Here is a 23604-nt window from a genome sequence, read left to right on the forward strand (position 1 = left end):
AGAATCCCAGTCTATAGAATAACAGCTGCATAGTGAGGATCCCAGCCTATGGAACAACAGCTGCATAGTGAGGATCCCAGCCTATGGAACAACAACTGCATAGTGAGGATCCCAGCCTATGGAACAACAACTGCATAGTGAGGATCCCAGCCTATGGAACAACAGCTGCATAGTGAGGATCCCAGTCTATGGAACAACAGCTGCATAGTGAGGATCCCAGCCTATGGAACAACAGCTGCATAGTGAGGATCCCAGCCTATGGAACAACAGCTGCATAGTGAGAATCCCAGTCTATAGAATAACAGCTGCATAGTGAGGATCCCAGCCTATGGAACAACAGCTGCATAGTGAGGATCCCAGCCTATGGAACAACAGCTGCATAGTGAGAATCCCAGCCTATGGAACAGCTGCATAGTGAGGATCCCAGCCTATGGAACAACAGCTGCATAGTGAGGATCCCAGCCTATGGAACAACAGCTGCATAGTGAGAATCCCAGCCTATGGAACAGCTGCATAGTGAGGATCCCAGCCTATGGAACAACAGCTGCATAGTGCAGATCCCAGCCTATAGAATAACAGCTGCATAGTGAGGATCCCAGCCTATGGAACAACAGCTGCATAGTGAGGATCCCAGCCTATGGAACAACAGCTGCATAGTGAGGATCCCAGCCTATGGAACAACAGGCATAGTGTAGATCCCAGCCTATGGAACAACAGCTGCATAGTGAGAATCCCAGTCTATAGAATAACAGCTGCATAGTGAGGATCCCAGCCTATGGAACAACAGCTGCATAGTGAGGATCCCAGCCTATGGAACAACAACTGCATAGTGAGGATCCCAGCCTATGGAACAACAGCTGCATAGTGCAGATCCCAGCCTATAGAATAACAGCTGCATAGTGAGGATCCCAGCCTATGGAACAACAACTGCATAGTGAGGATCCCAGTCTATGGAACAACTGCTGCATAGTGAGGATCCCAGCCTATGGAACAACAGCTGCATAGTGAGGATCCCAGCCTATGGAACAACAGCTGCATAGTGAGGATCCCAGCCTATGGAACAACAGCTGCATAGTGAGGATCCCAGCCTATGGAACAACAGCTGCATAGTGCAGATCCCAGCCTATGGAATAAAAGTGGGGCTTTTATTGCTCAATCTAATTCATGCTGATAAAAAATAATAAATCCATAGGCCTAATAGACACATGTTCAAACTTGCACACTTTTGATAGACTTAAAGGGGCAGTCTGTAGTTGCTATAACCATTTTTTGGACTCATAAATGATATATATTATTATAAAGATATAATTTATTATTGTATGTAGTAGAAAGAGATGGCTAAGAAGAAGCCTACATAACCAACCCATAATGTAACATTTAACATCCATATATGGCCAGCTATGTAAACTTTAACATTGATTTATCCTGCAATAGATGTCGTTCAATTGGTAACATACATTTTTGTCTTCTTCTAATGCCTCTTAAAGAGAAAGTTATCAAAAATGAACTGAATGTAATCAGATTACATTACTGAGTTTGGGTAATCTAAAAGGTACGTTACTGATTACAATTTTGGACAGTAACTGGAACGGATTACACTTAGAAAGTAACCTACCTACCCAAGCCTGTGTGTAACTTTCTCACTTTCATTAGTCACGATTCATTCAGGATGATCCGTAACCATGGTAGCATCCACATTAATGTAGAATATTACATATTCTTATTTACAGTGCCTTGCGAAAGTATTCGGCCCCCTTGAACTTTGCGACCTTTTGCCACATTTCAGGCTTCAAACATAAAGATATAAAACTGTATTTTTTTGTGAAGAATCAACAACAAGTGGGACACAATCATGAAGTGGAACGACATTTATTGGATATTTCAAACCTTTTTAACAAATCAAAAACTGAAAAATTGAAAAATTGGGCGTGCAAAATTATTCAGCCCCCTTAAGTTAATACGTTGTAACGCCACCTTTTCGTTTGGGGTATGTCTCTATCAGTTTTGCACATCGAGAGACTGACCTTTTTTCCCATTCCTCCTTGCAAAACAGCTCGAGCTCAGTGAGGTTGGATGGAGAGCATTTGTGAACAGCAGTTTTCAGTTCTTTCCACAGATTCTCGATTGGATTCAGGTCTGGACTTTGACTTGGCCATTCTAACACCTGGATATGTTTATTTTTGAACCATTCCATTGTAGATTTTGCTTTATGTTTTGGATCATTGTCTTGTTGGAAGACAAATCTCCGTCCCAGTCTCAGGTCTTTTGCAGACTCCATCAGGTTTTCTTCCAGAATGGTCCTGTATTTGGCTCCATCCATCTTCCCATCAATTTTAACCATCTTCCCTGTCCCTGCTGAAGAAAAGCAGGCCCAAACCATGATGCTGGCACCACCATGTTTGACAGTGGGGATGGTGTGTTCAGCTGTGTTGCTTTTACGCCAAACATAACGTTTTGCATTGTTGCCAAAAAGTTCAATTTTGGTTTCATCTGACCAGAGCACCTTCTTCCACATGTTTGGTGTGTCTCCCAGGTGGCTTGTGGCAAACTTTAAATGACACTTTTTATGGATATCTTTAAGAAATGGCTCCAGATTTACACAGATCTACACCTCAGCTGCATCTCTGATCAGTCTTCTCCTTGTATGAGCTGAAAGTAAAGAGGGACGGCCAGGTCTTGGTAGATTTGCAGTGGTCTGATACTCCTTCCATTTCAATATTATCGCTTGCACAGTGCTCCTTGGGATGTTTAAAGCTTGGGAAATATTTTTGTATCCAAATCCGGCTTTAAACTTCTTCACAACAGTATCTCGGACCTGCCTGGTGTGTTCCTTGTTCTTCATGATGCTCTCTGCGCTTTTAACGGACCTCTGAGACTATCACAGTGCAGGTGCATTTAAACGGAGACTTGATTACAGATTACATTTATACGGAGACTTGATGTCAGGACGTCTTCGTCAATGGAGGAAGTGATGCGGAAAAGTACATCCACAACACAAGCGCCGCATAAGAATGTTTATTAGAACGCAGCCGGCCAATGATTAGCATTTCTCCATCTACCATTTTTATATTCATTGTTTACCGAAACAGTTTGAAAAGTTGGTGATTCTTTATGTGTTCAACATTCACATACAATATTGGGAATACTTTTAGCCAGCCATATATATATATATATATATATATATATACATATACAGTGGGGAGAACAAGTAAAATCATGTATTCTAAAAATCATACAATGTAATTTTCTGGATTTTTGTTTTAGATTCCGTCTCTCACAGTTGAAGTGTACCTATGATAAAAAGTACAGACCTCTACATGCTTTGTAAGTAGGAAAACCTGCAAAATCGGCAGTGTATCAAATACTTGTTCTCCCCACTGTGTATATATATATAGAGAGAGAGATGGGACAACTTTTTGAATGTTTAATATTGTTCTTTGCATAGCATTATTGAAATATTCCCCATATTGTAATAATGGTGGGCTAACATGACCGTGGTAGTGTCTTGTAAATGCATCATAATGCAGAAAACTCCATGTCCCTACTCTCTAAACACCTGACTGCTTTTAGCTAAACAACTAGAGTGAATAGAGAAAAGCGGGGTCATTATTTACTGGTATATCTTTGCCCTTGAAATGAACGTTTTCCTGAACCTCTGTAGATAACTAGCCTGTTAACCGAGGGGTGAATTTAAAAGGGGTAGATTACTGATATCAGATCACAAAAGCGAATTACATATCATCATCATGCAGGTGGACATACCAACAACGTGGACATACCAACAACGTGTAAAGAATATAATGTCAGTAATACAGGTTACAGCATAGTTATTACAAATGATAAAATGCCAACTCATCTGCTCTGAACAGAAGTCATTGGTAGGTGAGGTTAAAACGTAGTCAGCCCTCGACAGAGCCACCATGAAGCTTCATTTGTGCAGTAACATAGAAAGTCCACATGGTGGCAGCAGTCACACTGTTCTGTTAGTGTGCGTCCTCTTCCCAAAAGGCTATACTACTAAAATGCATCCTTCCTTCCTCAAAGTAATCACAGATCTGACATGTCAGAGTTCCGGGGTTGCCATGGTGCCGTGAGGTCGCCTAAGCAGAGAGCTCTGTAAATATGAATGTGGACTGCGGTGTGAGGGAATGGCAGAAACTCACCTCTTGTTCCAGACTATTGTTGAGGTGCGTTGGTCTTTTCTGGTGCTTTTATAGCCACCAAAGCATCACCCAGGTGGGTGTTACTCTTTGACAGTGGATGATCCAGCCTAGCTACTTACAGAGGAGACGACATGCCTCTTGCTCTTTCTCCCATCACAGAGGGCCGGATCCCTAGCACCATGCCTCAGGACTACCTGGGCTGACGACGTCTCTATCTGTTCCGGTCCCTAGTCCACCTAGTCGTGCTGCTGATCCAGTTTCAACTGTTGACGAATTGACCTCGTCCCGTACCTGCTGTTTTGACTCCCTCTCTCACACCTGCTATCTCGGCCTCTTAATGCTCGGCTATGAAAAGTCAACTGGCATTTACTCCCGAGGTGCTGACCTGTTGCACCCTCTATAACCACTGTGATTATTATTTTACCCTGCTGGTCATCTATGAACGACTGAACATCTTGAAGAACGATCTGGTCTTAATGGCCATGTACATATATTCTAATATAATCTCCAACCGGCACAGCCAGAAGAGCCTGGTTCCTCTCTAGGTTCCTGCCTTTCTAGGGAGTGTTTCCTAGCCACGTGCTTCTAAATCTGCATTGCTTGCTGTTTGGGGTTTTCGGCAGGGTTTCTGTATAAGCACTTTGTGGCATCTGCTGATGTAAAAAGGGCTTTATAAATACATTTGTGACCGATGAAGAGCTCCAGGCCTGTCTACCAGTATCTGACTGACGTTTCTCCCTCTCTGATGAAGAGCTCCAGGCCTGTCTACCAGTATCTGACTGACGTTTCTCCCTCTCTGATGAAGAGCTCCAGGCCTGTCTACCAGTATCTGACTGACGTTTCTCCCTCTCTGATGAAGAGCTTTGGGCCTGTCTACCAGTATCTGACTGATGTTTCTCCCTCTCTGATGAAGAGCTCCAGGCCTGTCTACCAGTATCTGACTGACATTTCTCCCTGACTCTCTGATGAAGAGCTCTGGGCCTGTCTACCAGTATCTGACTGACGTTTCTCCCTCTCTGATGAAGAGCTCCAGGCCTGTCTACCAGTATCTGACTGACATTTCTCCCTGACTCTCTGATGAAGAGCTCTGGGCCTGTCTATCAGTATCTGACTGACATTTCTCCCTGACTCTCTGATGAAGAGCTCTGGGCCTGTCTACCAGTATCTGACTGACGTTTCTCCCTCTCTGATGAAGAGCTTTGGGCCTGTCTACCAGTATCTGACTGACATTTCTCCCTCTCTGATGAAGAGCTCCAGGCCTGTCTACCAGTATCTGACTGACATTTCTCCCTGACTCTCTGATGAAGAGCTCTGGGCCTGTCTACCAGTATCTGACTGACGTTTCTCCCTCTCTGATGAAGAGCTCCAGGCCTGTCTACCAGTATCTGACTGACATTTCTCCCTGACTCTCTGATGAAGAGCTCTGGGCCTGTCTACCAGTATCTGACTGACGTTTCTCCCTCTCTGATGAAGAGCTCTGGGCCTGTCTACCAGTATCTGACTGACATTTCTCCCTGACTCTCTGATGAAGAGTCTCCAAGCCTGTCTACCAGTATCGGACTGACATTTCTCCCTCTCTGATAAAGAGCTCCGGGCCTGTCTACCAGTATCTGACTGACATTTCTCCCTGACTCTCTGATTAAGAGTCTCCGGGCCTGTCTACCAGTATCTGACTGATGTTTCTCCCTCTCTGATGAAGAGCTCCAGGCCTGTCTACCAGTATCTGACTGACGTTTCTCCCTGACTCTCTGATGAAGAGTTCTGGGCCTGTCCACCAGTATCTGACTGATGATTCTCCCTGACTCTCTGATGAAGAGCTCCAGGCCTGTCTACCAATATCTGACTGATGTTTCTCTATGCCTGTCTTTATCATCGACACTCCTGCCACTTAAGCTACTGCTACCAGTTGCCTTTCTGACCTGCCTAGACATCTGAAGCTGTGGAAGACCATCAAACAGGAACTGCCAGATCCCTACATATGTTTTTGTTTTCAAAGCAACTTGGAGATTCTTGTTTGTAATGAAAAGCGCTATATAAATTAAAATTATTATTATTAGATGAGTGATTACTTCAAGGAAGGGAGCCGAAGAGGGAATTATGTGTTTTGTACTATTTGAACGAGGCCATGGCTTTCATCAGGATGCCCTTTGACCTCTTCTTCATCATGGCACAGTCTCCCTCTCTTTTAAGTCCATATGAGGCTTGTCTTTAGACTCAGACAATGTTCCTGCCTCAGTTAACAGCATATCAATAGGCTCCTGTGATGGCTAGGCTAGACTTAGCAGTTAGCCAGTCTAGCTTTAAGGTAACGGCGTAGAATGTCACTGTCACTGTGTAGGGGTGCAGCGGTGGCTCTTGTAGGTGCCCAGGTGGCGGAAGCTCCTCCCACACTGCTGGCAGCAGTAGGGTGTGGCACCACTGTGAATCCTCTGGTGGGTGTACAGGTTACCCAGCTCCTTGAAGCGCCGCCCACACTGCTGGCACGCGTAGGGACTCTCCCCCGTATGTACCCGCTGGTGTCTCTTTAAGCCGGAGAGCACCGGGAAGCCCTTCCCACACTGGGGGCAGGGGAAGGGGCTCTGGCCTCCGTTGTGCCCCAGCCGGTGACTCTTCAATCGGGCAGCGTGCCGGAACTTCTCCCCACACTCTGGGCATATGAAGGGCTTCTCCCCCGTGTGAATGCGCTGGTGCTGCCGCAGGTTTCCCAGGTAGTTGAAATGGCGGCCGCAATCTCCACACTCGTAACCCCCTTCCACTTTCTTCTCCCTCGTCCCTACTCCTCCCCCGACTCCTCCTCCTCTTGCTAGGCCCATCCCCCTAGCTCCAGACGGAATGCTCCCTCCTTCAAGCCCCGCCAACCCCCACTTGGAGTCACTGCTACCCTCTCCCAGAGAGAGGGGAGCAATGGAGGTGGACTGCAGGGCGCTGTGGGTGCCGGTGGTGTCGCCGTGTATCAGTTTGAGGTGCTCCTCTAGGAACAAGGAGTCGGGGCAGAAGGTTCCACACAGTGGGCAGAGGTATGTGTGGGAGGTAAACTGCTGACCTGTGAACAGAGTAGACAGATGTAATGATTATGGTTATTGCACTCTGTCCTCTAGGTCACCAGCGTGCAATAGGAACATGCAGCCAAAGACAATAAGGATGGGTCAGAAGGCTGCACAAAATAACTAAAACAATCAGCAAAACGCACCGCACAAAGAAAGACGATGATGAGATCAAAAATGAACGATGTATAGGATGCAAATGTTTACGCGTGTCAACTAGGACATCTATCTCCTCTCTCACCCGGTTCTAGTCGATCCACATGGGCCTCCAAAGAACTGTCCCCCTCCCCTCCTGGAGAGCCCTGGGGGTGCAGGGGAAAGTCGGGGCTGTTTGTGTCATGGGAGAGAGGGGCTGGGGGATGCTCCAATCCATCATTCCTTTCTTCTTTTGACTCGTCACCCTCTTCATCATCTTCCTCATCTGGTGTTTTGGCACTCTCCGATTTAGGCTCCCTCATACCTCAGAAAACAAACATATGGTTTGTGTTTAATCACGCCCATTTATAGAAAAGTAAAGAGGATCTATACAGCCTCTACATAGAAACATAGACACATGCAAAGTGGTGTCTGGATAACATCAGCATATAAATCCCAAAGTTCGCCCCTACTCCATTGCCAATGTTAATATTAGCAGTGATTGATTGGTACAGTGGGTGATTGATGAGGTTAGTGATTAATTGGTGCATTGAATTGTTGATGAGGTTACCTTTCAAATCCGACGTGTACTCCACCCCAGTCATCCACTCATAGTCGTGGATCCGCTTGCTTCCTGATGGTAGCGACATGTCAAATATGTCATCCGTGGCCGAGTCCGATTCCCCGTCCCCATGCCCCGCGTCAGGAATGCCACTGTCCGGCCACAGATGGTTGAGGGAATGCGGCTGGGGATCGTGGCGGCTGTCCCTGTCGCTACCAGAAGAAGGATTGCTCGGGTCGCTGTCCGTTTCAGCACCCCGTGAATTCTTATCTTTCATCAGATAGTCGCAAATGGCATTGATGTTTTCTTTCTTCACACCAGGCATGGCTGGTTTGGCTTTCTTGTGGTCGTTGTTGTTGTGTTTGCTTCCTGAATGGAAGTCTGCTTTCCTGAATACAGATGCAACCTCGGTGGTCATTCCTCCATGATACGGGTCCCTACCGTCTATTTGCACCTCTAGTCTCGTTTTTAAGACTTCGATTTCGTCCGTTTTCTCCCGAAGCTCCATTTTCAGAACCCGTATCCTGACGCTGACCATTTTCCTGATTTCGGACAACGCAGTCTCGAGCACCACTGTTATGTTTCTCCCAAGGTGTTCGGTGATGTCGCTCACCGAGCAGAGTAGCTCCTCGTCGGGCTCGAATTCCAATACATCTTCATCGGGTCGCGCTGCAGACACCGGAGTGTCCATAAATGCGTTTTTGGGGTCGGGAGAAAGGCTTGTTTCGGTAAAAGTGTGGTCTCTTTTGCGGCTCATATCTTTTGAAGCTCTAGCTAACAGGCTAGCTACTGTGTTCTGAAGATGCTGAAAGACATCCAGCAATGCGCCACAGAGAAGAGTTTCAAGCGCAGATTTCCGTGCAAACGGGTGGTGGATTTGAGAAGTAGCGCCACCCTCCATACACTCCACGAACTACCATGTTTTAGGCATTGATCACACCGACAGTACTATTGCGCAAATGGTGCGCAGCATCATCTGGATTTGTGTGCAACCATTTCTGTCAAGCAATGTAGACATGCAGTTTGATGCATACGTTTGATAAATCCGACGTATGAACCACACTGCAACTGCCTCTGCAACACAATGCTACAAGGCAAAGGCAGCTTCTGGTGTAACACAATGCAACAATACTGTTGGTGTGATCGAGGCGTTGGTCTTTTGTTGTTGTATTTTCATCGAGCCTGCAGCAGGGGTCAGAATTGACCAAATAGCCACACAATGTGGACCTATTGAATCCATTAGTCTTTCACAGCCGCTCTAAATTCTACGACTTAATACTAGACTCGTCCTTCCTGTCAGAAACGTTATTTAGGTTAATCTACCACATAATTCTATGATGTAACTGTCCATGCCATGAAAGGGAGTTATGGAGGCATATAGGTCGTTCTATATCAGGAGGTCTTTGCCAGAGTACCCCACCCCACCCCCCTGCCCCAAAACCCCTCTGAACTAGCCACCAGGCGAAAGTGAGGAGAGGTCTAATACATACACATACACAGCCTGGTGGTTGGCTAAAGGCCTACACAGTTTAAACGAGATGGGTGTATGGTGTTGCTGCAGTTGGAAGTTGTCCTTGTTAAACTCTTATATGTGTTCTACAGTTCAATGAGTGAGTGCCCACTGAATAGCAATATGAAATGCAATATGCTCATTAAGATACAGTTGTTGACAGATCAGGTTTATATTTGCATATGCCTCCTGAGTTTGAGATTGAGTTGCACTTTTCAAATCTGTCCATCTGTTTAGGCCTATTAAATGAAGTCATGAATTTCACAGGTTGGCCAATGCGCAAGGTAACGAGCTAGCCACTCCTCCTCCATTCTGGTGACGTCGACAGTTGGTGCGTGCTTCTCTAATGACAGGTAAAAAGCGGGAATAGGTACTGACTGTCACGCCCTGATCTGTTTCACCTATCTTTGTGATTGTCTCCACCCCCTCCAGGTGTCGCCCATCTTCCCCATTATCCCCTGTGTATTTATACCTGTGTTTTCGGTCTGTCTGTCTGTTGCCAGTTTGTCTTGTTTTTTTCAAGCCTACCAGTGGTTTGTGTCGCAGCTCCTGCTTTTTCCAGTTTCTCGTCCTCCTGGTTTTTGACCCTTTCCTGTCCTGTCCTGACCCTGTACCTGACCACTCTGCCTGTCCCTGAACCTGCCTGCTGTCCTGTACCTTGGCCTCTATTCTGGATTATTGACCCCTGTCGTTTGCCTGCCCCTGTTACAATAAACATTGTTACTTCACACAGTCTGCACTTGGGTCTTACCTTGGTACCTGATACTGACAAGATAAGATAGCAATTCATGCTTTTGTTTACCTGCCCACTGTCTCCAAACCAGTATGTTACTTTGTAATTTGGGTGAACTATCCCTTTAAGGATAAGAAGTGACTAACAGATATTTTGGAGCTTTTGGGATAGCAGGGGGTTAAGAATTTAAATATCATGCTGAATGACAAATCAGTGTGATTAGATTTAATTCGCTGAAGCGTCTCGTTAAGGTTTGACTGATACTCTGTGGTTATAGATTGGATCCTAAACCGCGTAGTGAGAAGTGCAATGTATTGATCCAATCCCATAAGTCACACTTTAGAACCTACAATAGCCTTCATGTGATTGGTCCATTGATAATGTAAGAGAAATGAATCCAAATGGTTTTCCTCAGGGCATCTGTGGGTGGAGATGTCCCATTGAAAGGATGACACGTAATTGATGTTAATTGCATCACTTTGCTTTCACCAATAAGATATAAAGAAGATATTGTGACTCATCCTGGTTGTGGTAGTTACATTTTGGAAGCACAGCACTCATCTGGAAAACGATATCTTTGAGAGAGGGTTTGTAATACCGGAATCAATCCTCTACATATCAAATAGATCAGTGCTTTCAACTCATGAATCAAAGTATGCTTACATAAAGCTGAGCTTGGAGTTTTTGAGTTGAAATATTCAGCGAGATGTTACTGTAGGGCTCTCAATTTAACACATTGAGTGACTGATGCACATAGCCACAGTCGGCGAGAGCGAGAGAGAGCAACAGAGTGAGAGAGAGAAAGAGAGCGACAGAGCGAGAGCGACAGAGAGAGAGAGAAAGAGAGAGAGTGTGTGTGTCCAGGGGTGATTCTGATTTGACACCGTTCTGTGACAGGAACAACCACACATGTCCTCTGTCAAAGTCAGATCCACTGTGGAAGGAGAGAGAAGGTGACTCTGTCCACTGTGAGTGACAGGTCAGTCTGCTCCTGTCCTGTGACATTCTCCCTGAGAGGATAGTTTTCCACCCAGCTAGCCACTGTAAGTGTGACACACAATCCTAACGTCAACCAATGATGGTGGATAAATTAAGATATTTCACTCAGGCTGTTTACCATTGAAAAGAAATGGTCAGTTCGTGGCTGCTTAACGGGGTGGATCTCTTATAGACACCAATGCGATGGCAACTGGGTCTAAACCAGAAACAAAACATACGGACACATTCCTCACACACACTGGAAAGGAAGCGTCACATGATCAGGGGGTGGTACAGTTAAGAAAAAAGGGTTCCAAAAGGGTTCTTCAACTGTCCCCATAGGATAACCCTTTTTGGTTCCAGGGAGAATTTTTTTGGTTCCACGTAGAACCCTTTCTTGTTCCATGTAGAACCCTCTATGGAAAGAGAAGAGCTACTAGCTGATAAATCATTTCGGAAAAAGGTGAGAGAAAAAAGTACATTTATAATTTACAACCACTGTCTTGGCATCTCAAGCCATTATAAATAATAACACAGTACAAAATATACATTATGTGTTGAATTCCATTTGGGACAATGACAAATGGGGAGAAAGCACAACAGTTCTGTGTAGCTTAGTTGGCAGAGCATGGTGCTTGCCATGCCAGGGTTGTGGGTTCAATTCCCATGGGGGACCAGTATTAACATGTATGCACTCACTACTGTAAGTTGCTAGGTGTGAGAAAGGTCTGTTAAACGATGTAAATGTATGACGTCTGGTATGTGCTGACGTTCCATAAAATGACTGTGTGTTACATTTAGACCTGCTGTGTACCAGCATGTGTTGAAAGGTGGCTCTGTTCATAAAGACAACCTAGTCATGTTGCAAAAGCCTGTGGTATATGTTACCTTACTGCATACGTTCAAGTGCTGCTTTTATGGACAGCACATAACTCAACATGAAGTCAGACAAATAATTGCTGGATTTGGTTAATATATCATTTATATGCACATAGTTAAAATGAGAAAGGTGCATTAGCAGCAGGGTTAATGCAGTGTACCACACGGTTATTTATTTGTTCGTCACACTCTGTTTCTCTGTCCGAGGCTATGAGTAGAGAGGCACAAATCAGACAGTAGTGTCAGTTCCACTCAAATTGAAATGTTTTACTGTCAAGCTGTGAGATAATGACAGGTAGCCATAGCGATGTGGAATCAAGTGAGAAGTCTTAATGGTTTGGTATTTCAGGCCATCACTGACTTGTACCTTTCCACACTTCTGAGGGGAGTTGGTGCAGTATCTCTAGTTGCTGTTACAATGTTCTCTGCAATGACATACCAATTCAAGCAGAACATTAAGTGTTTCTACCTGGTATGAACCAATTCTTATAGTATTGCTTGAACAAATACAAACCATTTTCTGTTTCTATTTCCAGTATAAGTTTTCCTCATGAAAGTGGTGAGATATTATTATTATTACCATATACCATATATGACCCAACTCCTCTCCATCCAAAACATATGATTAATAGCACACTGTTGTTCCATCCAGGCTGTGTTGTTGTGAGGGGTGTTTTTCCTGTGTAGAGAGTCTGGGAACCGCCTGGTAACCTGTGTTGTGATGGAAAACGTGTAAGTGATGCGCTGTGTACTTCCTCTCTAATGGAAGGGGTTTTATCTCTCTTTGCTATGTGTGTGTGTGTGTGTGTGTGTGTGTGTGTGTGTGTGTGTGTGTGTGTGTAACTCTCAGTGAGCCTACCAGATTACAGATAATACTTTTTCCTGTTAAGCATTTTGAATCACCATCTCTCACTAATAGCATGCAAAGCACTGGAAAAATACAACTCTCAATACAACTGTTGATTGATGGCTCACTACATGATGGGCAGACATACATGTTGAAAGATGGGGACCAAATTGTAATATTCTCTCCCTTTCCTCTCTACCTGTTGAGTGTAGAGGGCAGTATTTTCATGTTTGGATGAAAGACATACCCAAATGAAACTGCCTATTTCTCAGGCCCAGAATCTAGAATATGCAGATTAGGATAGATTGTCAGATTAGGATAGAAAACACTCTAAAGTTTCCAAAACGGTCAAAATATTGTCTGTGAGTATAACAGAACTGATATTGCAGGCGAAAACCTGAGGAAAATCCATCCAGGAAATGTTGTTTTTCCTGAAACCTCTCTGTTCCATTGCATGCCTTCCCTCCATTCAAAGGGATATCAACCAGATTCCTTTCTATATGGCTTCCACATGTGTGAACAGTCTTTAGACATAGTTTCAGGCTTTTATTCTGAAAAATGAGCGAGAACGATCACATCGCGTCAGTGGATGGCTGGGTGCCAGCAGAGTTTTGCATGTGCAACAGCATGGAGCAGACATTTTCTCTCTCTCCTATTGAAAACGCTACGGTCCGGTTGAAATATAATCGATTATTTATTGTAAAAACAACCTGAGCATTGATTATAAAAAACATTTGACATGTTTCTAGGAACTTTACGGATACTATTTGGAATTTTCGTTTGCCCGTCATGACCTGCACGAGCCTGTGGATTTCTGAACAAAACGCGCCAACCAAATGGAGGTTTTGGATATAAAAAGTATCTTTATCAAACAAAAGGAACATTTATTGTGTAACTGAGAGTCTCGTGAGTGCAAACATCCAAAGATCATCAAAGGTAAGCGATTCATTTTATTGCTTTTTTGACTTTCGTGACCAATCTACTTTGCTGCTAGCTGTTTGGATAGCTTGGATAGCTTTTGCTGTAAAGCTTTTTGAAATCTGACACGCCAGGTGGATTAACAACAAGCTAAGCTGTGTTTCGATATATTGCACTTGTGATTTCATGAAAATTCAATATTTTTAGTAATTTAATTTGAATTTGTCGCTCTGCAATTCAGCGGATGTTGACGAAAATGATCCCGCTAATGGGATGGGTGCGCCAAGAAGTTTTAAATCTGAGCACACTTGCCAAAATATGTTTGTTTTCTTCCCTTCAGCTCTATCGCTCTCTCATAGATGGGCCAAATCTGTATCACTGATCAAAGTTCAAAGGGCATCCACCTCATGATCTTAATCAGTGAGGCTTATCCCATTCCTTTTTCATTAGATCCCATTCAGCCATTTTCCATACTCTAGCATTGGGCTATGTAACTATTTGTATAGAATTAATGTTGGTATAAGTCTGACTCATTCAGACAGCAGGCCAGTAGTGACTCTACAGAGGTTACAGGTGATTCTGCCCACTGGCACTGGCATTAGGTAAATATTTTCCACCTTCAAGCACCCACTTCCAAGCGTCCACAAAACCAGACCCACTTCAGTCACATTCTGGAGACTTTTATCTCCCTCACCAATTTCAAACATCTGCTATCTGAGCAGCTAACCGATCGCTGCAGCTGTACATAGTCTATCGGTAAATAGCCCACCCAATTTGACCTACCTCATCCCCATACTGTTTTTATTTATTTACTTTTCTGCTCTTTTGCACACCAATATCTCTACCTGTCCATGACCATCTGATCATTTATCACTCCAGTGTTAATCTGCAAAATAGTAATTATTCGCCTACCTCCTCATGCCTTTTGCACACAATGTATATAGACTCTCTTTTTTTCTACTGTTATAGACTTGTTAATTGCTTTATCTTGGCCAGGTCGCAGTTGCAAATTAGAACTTGTTCTCAACTAGCCTACCTGGTTACATAAAGGTGAAATAAATAAAAAATTTAAAAAATTCAAAATCAGATGACTCGTCAATGACGTTTGTATTGGAATCCACAAGGGCAAAAGCGAACACACACACACACACACACACACACACACACACACACACACACACACACACACACACACAGACACAGTGACACACACACACCCTCTCTATCCTCTCCTCTCTATCCCCAGGCCCATTGAGGTTCTTCTGGCTGAGAGGGCACCTCAGTGTGACGCTCACTGACAGGTGAACTGAGTCATTCCAACCAACCACTATGTAAAAATAGACCCTGTCTCTCTCTGCCCAGATATATGACATGGAGGTCCTGTGATGAACATTTAGATTCTATAGTGGATGGGTACCGTCCAATGGACGACATACAGTATGTTAGCTAATGGTTTTCTGCTAAAGTCTCACAGCATTTCAGTGAATAAGAGCTGAGAGGTGTCCGTCTAGGCAAATACTGTACAGCTTGGCAGTTGTTATGTACATATTGTTGTTTTATTCCTTTTGCTTATTTTCTGAATAACTGTAAGATGTAAATATTGTGTCGTTCCTGGAAGCTGTTGCCGTAGTGATAACCAAAAGATACCTGTGTTGTCTCTGATATACTGTATCTCTCATGAATACAGAGACATCTCACTTTCAGTTTAACAAGGTTTATGTCTTTCTTCCTATGGTTTCTTTTATTCATTGAACCTTTATTTAACTAGGCAAGTCATTTAATAACAAATTCTTATTTACAATGACGGTCTACCACGGCCAAACCCTAATGACACTGGGCCAATTGTGTGCTTCCCTATGGGACTCCCAATCACGGTCGGTTGTGATACAGCCTGAAATCGAGCCAGGGTCTGTAGTGACGCCTCTAGCACTGAGACGCAGTGCCTTAGACCGCTGCACCACTCAGGAGCCACTCTTCTCTTCCTGCTTCCTAGAATATTAGATCATCCTCTTTCAATTATCTCTCCTGTCCCTTTACAACATCAGACCCCACCCACTGGGCCAATAATCCAATCAGGTTCTGCCCGTAGGTCCTAATGCACCACAGAGGGGATTAAGTAGAAGTTGCCTCTAATCACTGATACAGAATCAGATAATGTGGTTAAGGTTAGGATTCGGGTTAGGGTACGGTGATCCTAGATCTGTGGTAAAGCTGGCGTACCACCCTCCTACTTGTCCCTGATGGCATGAGTAGCAATACAGAGTTGGGACTGGACATTGTATACTCCTCTATATCAACAGTAATGTGATGGCCATAGAAGTACCATAACTCAGAAAGAAAACATTCAGCGTTACCATGGCAGCTCCCATTACGCCCAGTCGTGACCTTCCACGATCCCACCTCAGTGATTCGATCATATTCGCATGGGTATTATAGCCCCAAATGTAATTCTGACATAGTGCTGTAATGAGCACATCAATCTGGACAACGTCCAGCCAGCACAGTAGGGAGTAGCTACAGATGTAGGATCTTCATTTGAGCCAGTTTGCTACATCAGGATAATAATCCTGCAGGAACAATAAATGTGAATTTCGATGTGGATTATAATTAATGGACATTTCTGTAGGGGTTGATATCTTTTCGTAAGGGAAAATCAAGTCTGAAATTTCACAATGGAAATGACAAACTTCAGAAACCTTTTAAACCTAAAACACACTAAACCTTTTACATTTCCTGCATTTCGAATTAAGAGCGTACATCTGTAGCAGCTTTGCAATTGGATATCAGGGATGGGGAGGACATACACTAAATATACAAAACTCAGCGATGCAATCTCCATAGACAAACATTGGCAGTAGAATGGCCTTTACTGACAGGGTTAGTGACTTTCAACATGGCACCGTCATTGGATGACACATTTGGTGGAGGAGGAATATTGGTCTTGGGCTGTTTTTCATGGTTCGGGCCCCTTAGTTCCCCTTAGTGAAGGGAAATCTTAACTCTACAACATACAATGGCATTCTCAACGATTGTGTGCTTCCAAATTTGAGGCAACAGTTTGGGGAAGGCCCTTTCCTGTTTCATCATAACAATGCCCCTGCGCACAAAGCGAGGGTATCAGAGATATTGTAGCCTATCGCCCTCAGCTCCTCTCCAACACACATAACCACACATAATCCATCTGTCTCCATTACCGGTGATAGAGGAGAGTCATCTCTCCCTCTCCTCTATGTTTGGGTGGAGGATGGTCGTCCTGTCCCAGACTATAGGGTTAGGCTACCACCCCTCCCCCTGTCTCTGATACTTTCACAGAGGTGAAGGAGAGAGGGGCTTATCAATGGGTGGATTTACATTAATAAAATGTGTGTGTGGTGTGGTCAAAGCCATACATATACAGTACTGGTCAAAAGTTTGGACACACCTACTCATTCAAGGGGTTTTTCTTTATTTTTTACTATTTTCTACATTGTAGAATAATTGTGAAGACATCAAAACTATAAAATAACACATAAGGAAACATGTTGTAAAAAAAAAGTGTTAAATAAATCTAAATATATTTTAGATTCTTCAAAGTAGCGACCCTTTGCCTTGATGACAGCTTTGCACACTCTTGGCATTCTCTCAACCAGCTTAACCTGGAATGGTTTTTCAACAGTCTTGAAGGAGTTCCCACATATGCTGAGCACCTGTTGGCTGCTTTTCCTTCACTCTGCGGTCCAACTCATCCCAAATCATCTCATTTCGGTTGAGGTCGGGTCATTGTGGAAGCCAGGTCATCGGATGCAGCACTCCATCACTCTCCATTCTTGGTCAAATAGCCCTTACACAGCCTGGAGGTGTGTTGAGTCATTGTCCTGTTGAAAAACAAATGATAGTCCAACTAAGAACAAACCAGATAGGATGGCGTATCGCTGCAGAATGCTGTGGTAGCCATGTTGGTTAACTGTCTTATTTATAATTCAAGAGTCACAGACAGTGTCACCAGCACAGCACCCTCACACCATCACACCTCCTTCTCCATGCTTCACAATAAACCACACATGTGGAGATCATCCATTTACCTACTCTGCGTTTCACAAAGACATGGAGGTTGGAACCAAAAATCTCAAATTTGGACTCATGAGACCAAAGGACAGATTTCCATCGGTCTAATTGCCATTGCTCGTGTTTATTGGCCCAAGCAAGTCTCTTCTTATTATTGGTTTCCTTTAGTAGGTGTTTCTTTGCTGCAATTCGACCATGAAGGCCTGATTCATGCAGTGTCCTCTGAACAGTTGATGTTGAGATGTGTCTGTTACTTGAAGTCTGTGAAGCATTTATTTGGGCTGCAATGTCTGAGGCAGGTAACTCTAATGAACTTATCCTCTGCAGCAGAGGTAACTCTGGGTCTTCCTTTCCTGTGGCATTCCTAATGAGAGACAGTTTCATCATAGCGCTTGATGGTTTTTGCAACTGCACTTGAAAAAATGTTCCGCATTGACTGACCTTCATGTCTTAAAGTAATGATGGACTGTTATTTCTCTTTGCTTATTTGAGTTTTACTTGCCATAATATGGACTTGGTCTTCTACCAAACAGGGCTATCTTCTGTATACCAACCCTACCTTGTCACAACACAACTGATTGGCTCAATTGCATTAAGAAGAAAATAAATTCCACAAATTAACTTTTAACAAGGCACATCTGTTAATTGAAATGCATTCCAGGTGACTACCTCATGAAGCTGGTTGAGAGAACGCCAACAGTGTGCAAAGCTGTCATCAAGGCAAAAGGTGGCTCTTTAAAGAATCTAAAATATATTTTCATTTGTTTAACACTTTTTTGTTTACTATATGATTCCATATGTGTTATTTCATAGTTGTGATGTTTTCTGTTTTATTCTACAATGCAGAAAATAGTAAAAAATAAAGAAAAACCCTGGAATGAGTAGGTGTGCCCAAACCTTTGACTGGTACTAAATATACCTGCTTCACTGCGTTCGTAACCAAGTGGGAAGGGGGAATTTACCACATACGACTACGAAAAATCCACTTGAATGGCCTTCAAACCCGGTAATTACTAGTGGGACACTCGTCTATCATCCCAGAGCTCCGACTACTCCCACCTATTAAGGAAATGACCTAGATAACAGAATTTTTGGCAGTTAAATGTAACAACAAAACATTATTTATCAAAATCAATCTATTCATTTTTTAAAACTCTATAATTTGTTTACAAGCATGATAGCTGTACATTTAGTTTATGGTTATCGCAGCTTGTTGGCTGTTAGCCAGTGGAGGCTGCTGAGAGAACGGCACATAATAATGGCGCAAATGGAATCAAACACATGGAAACCATTGAAACCATGTGTTTGATGTTGTTGATACCTTTCCATTTATTCCGCTCTCCAGCCATTACCACGTGCTGTCCTCCCCAATTAAGGTGCCACCAACCTCCTGTGCTATTAGCCAATTGGGGTTTCTCAATGAGTTCAAAGCATGTGAATGCACCCAACTGGTATTTATGACTTCACAACTTGTAAATTCCCACCTCCCACTTGGTTATGAATGCAGCCAAAGAGTGTCTATGATATTGACAAGATAATCGAGTGACCGCTCTAAGAATGGAAAAACATGTCCTCAAAGAATGAAAGCAGGTGGGAGGAAGCGAGATCAGGTGGGGCCATTCTAGCCAATGAAAGGGCAGATACACGTGTGAACAACAGGCACAACTCCGATAGTCTTTTTAGTTGTTGTTGCTGAAATGCCACGTGCGCCCATTCATATGAGTGCATTCATAAAAACATAACCATTGCGAAGCGACATAGAAAATTAGCTATAAAACATTTTGTTGACCAAATTCGACACCCTCAATGACCTCCATACAACAAAAATCCTCACTTTGTGGCCTAAACCCTCGCTTCCTCTCTGATGCAGCAAATAGACATGCAGCTATAAACTGATGCAGCTATAAACATACCATAAATACCATAGTATATAGACAAAGAAAATAAGGATAGAAATTGAAACTATACAGGAGCTTCTCATCTAAACCATATTGCACATAGTGTTGCACACTTGATTAATGCAATGATTCACAAAATGTGGGGATATTTTAACAAACATACTGTACCTCAGGCTGTTCAAGAACGTACAAGAACGTTTTGGGGAAACATCAATTCATTTGGTTTTTCCAAAATTCATTACATGTAAAAATGTCAAAACAAATTAAGCAAAAAACATGAAATGCATTTGTTCAAATAACATGTAACAATCATCAGTCCATCAATTTGTCAGCCAGTCAGTCAATCAGTCTTGGTTAGTCTGATGGGGCGGTTGACAGTGTGTTAGTGTGTTAGTGTTGGGGGGGGGGGGGGGGGGGGGTTGGGTCTGAGCTGGCAGTTGTGGTTGGTCGGTGCTATGTCCAGGGTTGGTGCTGGTGTTGGGGCAAGACCGGGAAAAAACTGGGTTGGTGTTGGGTCCGGGTTGGAAATCCTGCTGGTACCAGGGCTGGAAAACCAGGGGCTGGTGCTGGGACTGTGGGCCTGAGAGAAACAGGAATCGGGAACCGGGAAACTGGGGCTGTTGCTGGGTCGGGATCAGTCGTTTTGGGGAAACGTGTGGTTCAGTACAAACCTTTCCACTACGTAGCAAACGTTCAAGCGAACTGAACACACCTGTAGTGTGGGAGAGCTGTTTTTGGTTTTTAATTTAACCTTTATTTAACTAGGCAAATCAGTTAAGAACACATTCTTATTTACAATGACGGCCTTCCCACACTACCTAGACATCTCTTAAAGAGAGATTTGAATCTAGATCTGTCTCTGTATACTACACAAATACCTCTCCTGGACCTTGTTTGTGTCATCAATAGTGTAAAGAAGCCCTACTCATTACTCAGTCCCTGACCAATAAACTGTCACCAGCTGGGACACCAGCCCCACCCCCACCCCAGACACACCCCTTCAGTGTCCCCTGTGACAAATTGTGGGTGGAGAGGCTGAGGCTGTCCTTGAGTTACAACCCACCATAGTCCCTACAGACCCAGTCATGAAATACATCTTCAATAATAGTATAAAGCATGCAGGTTTAGGGGTGTTTTTGTCTTATATTCTAGCTCTTTCTTAGAGACTGCAGTAGACCAATAGTGCTGCTGTTAGTCTCAAAATGTATTCATTTGGATTAAAGGTCAGCGCAAGTGAATCATATTTGTCACATTAAGTGTGCAGTAAGCTCTATGTGCTGTTTCATTGATGAAGAAAGCATACGTTTATTTTCCTGGTCACAGATGTCAATTCAAAGTCTATTCCACGTTGGTTCAACTAATTGCATTGAAATTAAGTGGAAACAATGTTATGGTAACGGTGAATCACCGTGCGTGTTCCCAGTGGGTTGTTTGTTTTAGATGTTTTGTTTGTTTACATAAAACATTTGCCCTGATGCAACTGCATAAAATAATGTCAAGGATTGATTTGTGTATTCCGCGTCCATACGGAGCAGAGCTGAATATGATTTTGAAATATGTCACAGCTTGTAGTCCAACAATTCTCACTCACTCCCATCAGAACTGTGCGTGCGCCAACGTTGTAGCCTCTTCAGAGACACAGGAGAACAGCATTGAAGGAGAGAGGGAGCGAGGGAGAGGGGACAGAAACAAAACAAAAACAAACCATCTCTGACAAAATAGCGGCAGTGGCTGGAGAGGCAGAGATGTGCTGCTGAAGCACGCGCACATAAACACAAACACACACACTTCGGGAAACGTCATTCTGGACTGGCACTGACTCCACGCTACAAGCAAGCACAGCCACAGGACGTATTGGGGTTCATATCTAGATTGTGAGGCCAGACAGAAACCCGTGTGTTCGGGTCTGGAACGTTGACAGTGCAGCCACGGTCTCCACTGCTGCGCTGGGACCGAATGGTAAAGAGACCCGGGAAAAGTGACAGCGCGAACGGGTTGTGAAGGAGACTGGATCATGGCTTCTACTCCAATCCCAATCACTCCTGTGTCGATGGAAGGATCGACACCGTCGCCCAATGCGAATGAAGCGCCCACCATTGCTCATCAGGTGGGTTGGATACATTTACTATCGACTTGGCTCTGTTGCTATAAACCTTGTAATTGCAATGTATCGGCGTGGTTGATGTGGAACGTCTGCTGGAGGATGGTAGGGAAGGCGTCCCCCTGGTTACCAAATCCTCAAGGCTCCGTTTCAGCTCACGAAAACAAAGTTGTCCTGAAGCTTATTTGTTGCAATATTAGTGTGATTGTTGGCTGGTCTCAGTGTAGTTTGTGAATTTTTAGTATTATGGACGTTGCAACCTACTGGGAAAAGACGTCAGTCAGTTCAACGTCTAGTTTTGATTTACATTTTGTTGAGCTATCACCGTGAAATCCCCGCAAAATTTCACTTATTTTGGATTTAGGTGAAAATGTAGGTAAAAAAAATACAAATGCCCTTGATTACTTTTTGCAAATCCAATGCGTTTTCTACTTGATTCAACATCACCTCATAGATGTTTTTGGTTGAAATAACGTGGAAACAACGTTGATTCATCCAGTTTTTGCCAGTGGGAAGTAATCTAGCCTATGCATTTCATTGAAGATTTATCACATCCAAAACAGACAAGATTAACTATCCAAAATGCATGCTTTCTAAGGACAGTGTGCATTGTTGTTTACAATTGACTTTATAGTTGATATTTGGACAGTGAATTTGTTTATGCCTCAGAGTCTATTATAAACAGGGTGGTTTGAGCACTGAATGCTGATTGGTTGACAGCGTGGTATATCAGACCATATACCACCTGAATGACAAATAATGCATTTTTACTGCTCTAATTACGTTGGTAACCAGTTTATAATAGCAATAAGGTACCTCAGGGGTTTGTGGTATATTGGCCATGTACCACAAACCCTAGGGCCTTATTGCTTAAATAAACAGGTGTGTTGTCATGTCACTGGTTTTAAAGATGGACTGCTGGCATTTTTCCATGATGTCCTGTAGCCGTTATTTTGCTGAGTGACAGCGATGCATGAATGTTAAGCCTGTAGCTTATCACGCTAGCCCGTGCTATTTCATGCAAACCAATTGGCATTGACTCTTCTTTGCATCTCTTCTTTAGATGTAGCCTATAATAACACCCTTTTTTCTTCTGCAGGGCAGTCTCCGGTTTTGCAACTAGGTAGCCCAGCACATTGTAGAGCCTGTGTTTCTGCCCTCGAGCACAACACATCCGTAACATATTGTACAAATTGGATTTACAACATATCATACGAAATGGAAGACGTAGTACACGATTGGATGATGTAGTACACAACAAGGATCCCCATTAGCTGTTGTGAAAGCCGCAGCTATTTCTTCCTGGGGTCCAACACAGAACATGAAACATGACATAATACAGAACATTAATAGACAAGAACAGCTCAAGGACAGAACTACATACATTTAAAAACGGCACACATGGCCTACATATCAATGCATACACACAAACTATCTAGGTCAAATAGGGGAGAGGCGTTGTGCTGTGAGGTGTTGCTTTATCTGTTTTCTTTTTATATCAGGTTTGCTGTTCATTTCAGCAATATGAGATGACAGGTTCCAAGCAATAATGGCTCTATATAATACTGTATGCTTTTTTGAATTTGTTCTGGATTTGGGGACTGTGAAAATACCCCTGGTGGCATGTCTGATGGGGTAAGTGTGTGTGTCAGAGCTGTGAGCACCACTTTCAAAACGACTGGCTGAAATTATACAAAAGTGGTGGAGCATGTGAGTGTTTACATGCCTGCTAAATTGGGGCGGTTGTGTTATAGCAGCCATGGCATGAAAAATTGATGTCACTTTCCGTGTA

General features: G+C 43.5%; 1 protein-coding gene across 1 annotated transcript; it reads right to left on the reverse strand.

The window, feature by feature from the left end:
- Positions 1 to 3001: 3001 nt before the first annotated feature.
- On the reverse strand, positions 3002 to 8790 carry LOC110500726 (zinc finger protein 16-like). Its single transcript, XM_021578250.2, has 3 exons — positions 7914 to 8790; positions 7449 to 7667; positions 3002 to 7206 (listed from the first exon to the last, which is right to left on the reverse strand). Exons 1-3 carry the CDS (start codon positions 8659 to 8661, stop codon positions 6491 to 6493), a joined length of 1683 nt encoding a protein of 560 aa, XP_021433925.2. The 5' UTR covers positions 8662 to 8790; the 3' UTR covers positions 3002 to 6490.
- Positions 8791 to 23604: the final 14814 nt, after the last annotated feature.

The sequence above is a fragment of the Oncorhynchus mykiss genome, chromosome 21, assembly GCF_013265735.2.
Source record: "Oncorhynchus mykiss isolate Arlee chromosome 21, USDA_OmykA_1.1, whole genome shotgun sequence".
Classification (NCBI taxonomy): Eukaryota; Metazoa; Chordata; class Actinopteri; order Salmoniformes; family Salmonidae; genus Oncorhynchus; species Oncorhynchus mykiss.

Excerpts from the sequence above, each read along its gene's own strand:
- LOC110500726 (XM_021578250.2), bottom strand. The coding sequence starts at position 8,661 with ATGAGCCGCAAAAGAGACCACACTTTTACCGAAACAAGCCTTTCTCCC. Across the intron at positions 7,668-7,913 it reads GTACACGTCGGATTTGAAAG|GTATGAGGGAGCCTAAATCG; the intron begins GTAACCTCATCA and ends TTGTTTTCTGAG. Across the intron at positions 7,207-7,448 it reads TGTGGATCGACTAGAACCGG|GTCAGCAGTTTACCTCCCAC; the intron begins GTGAGAGAGGAG and ends CTCTGTTCACAG.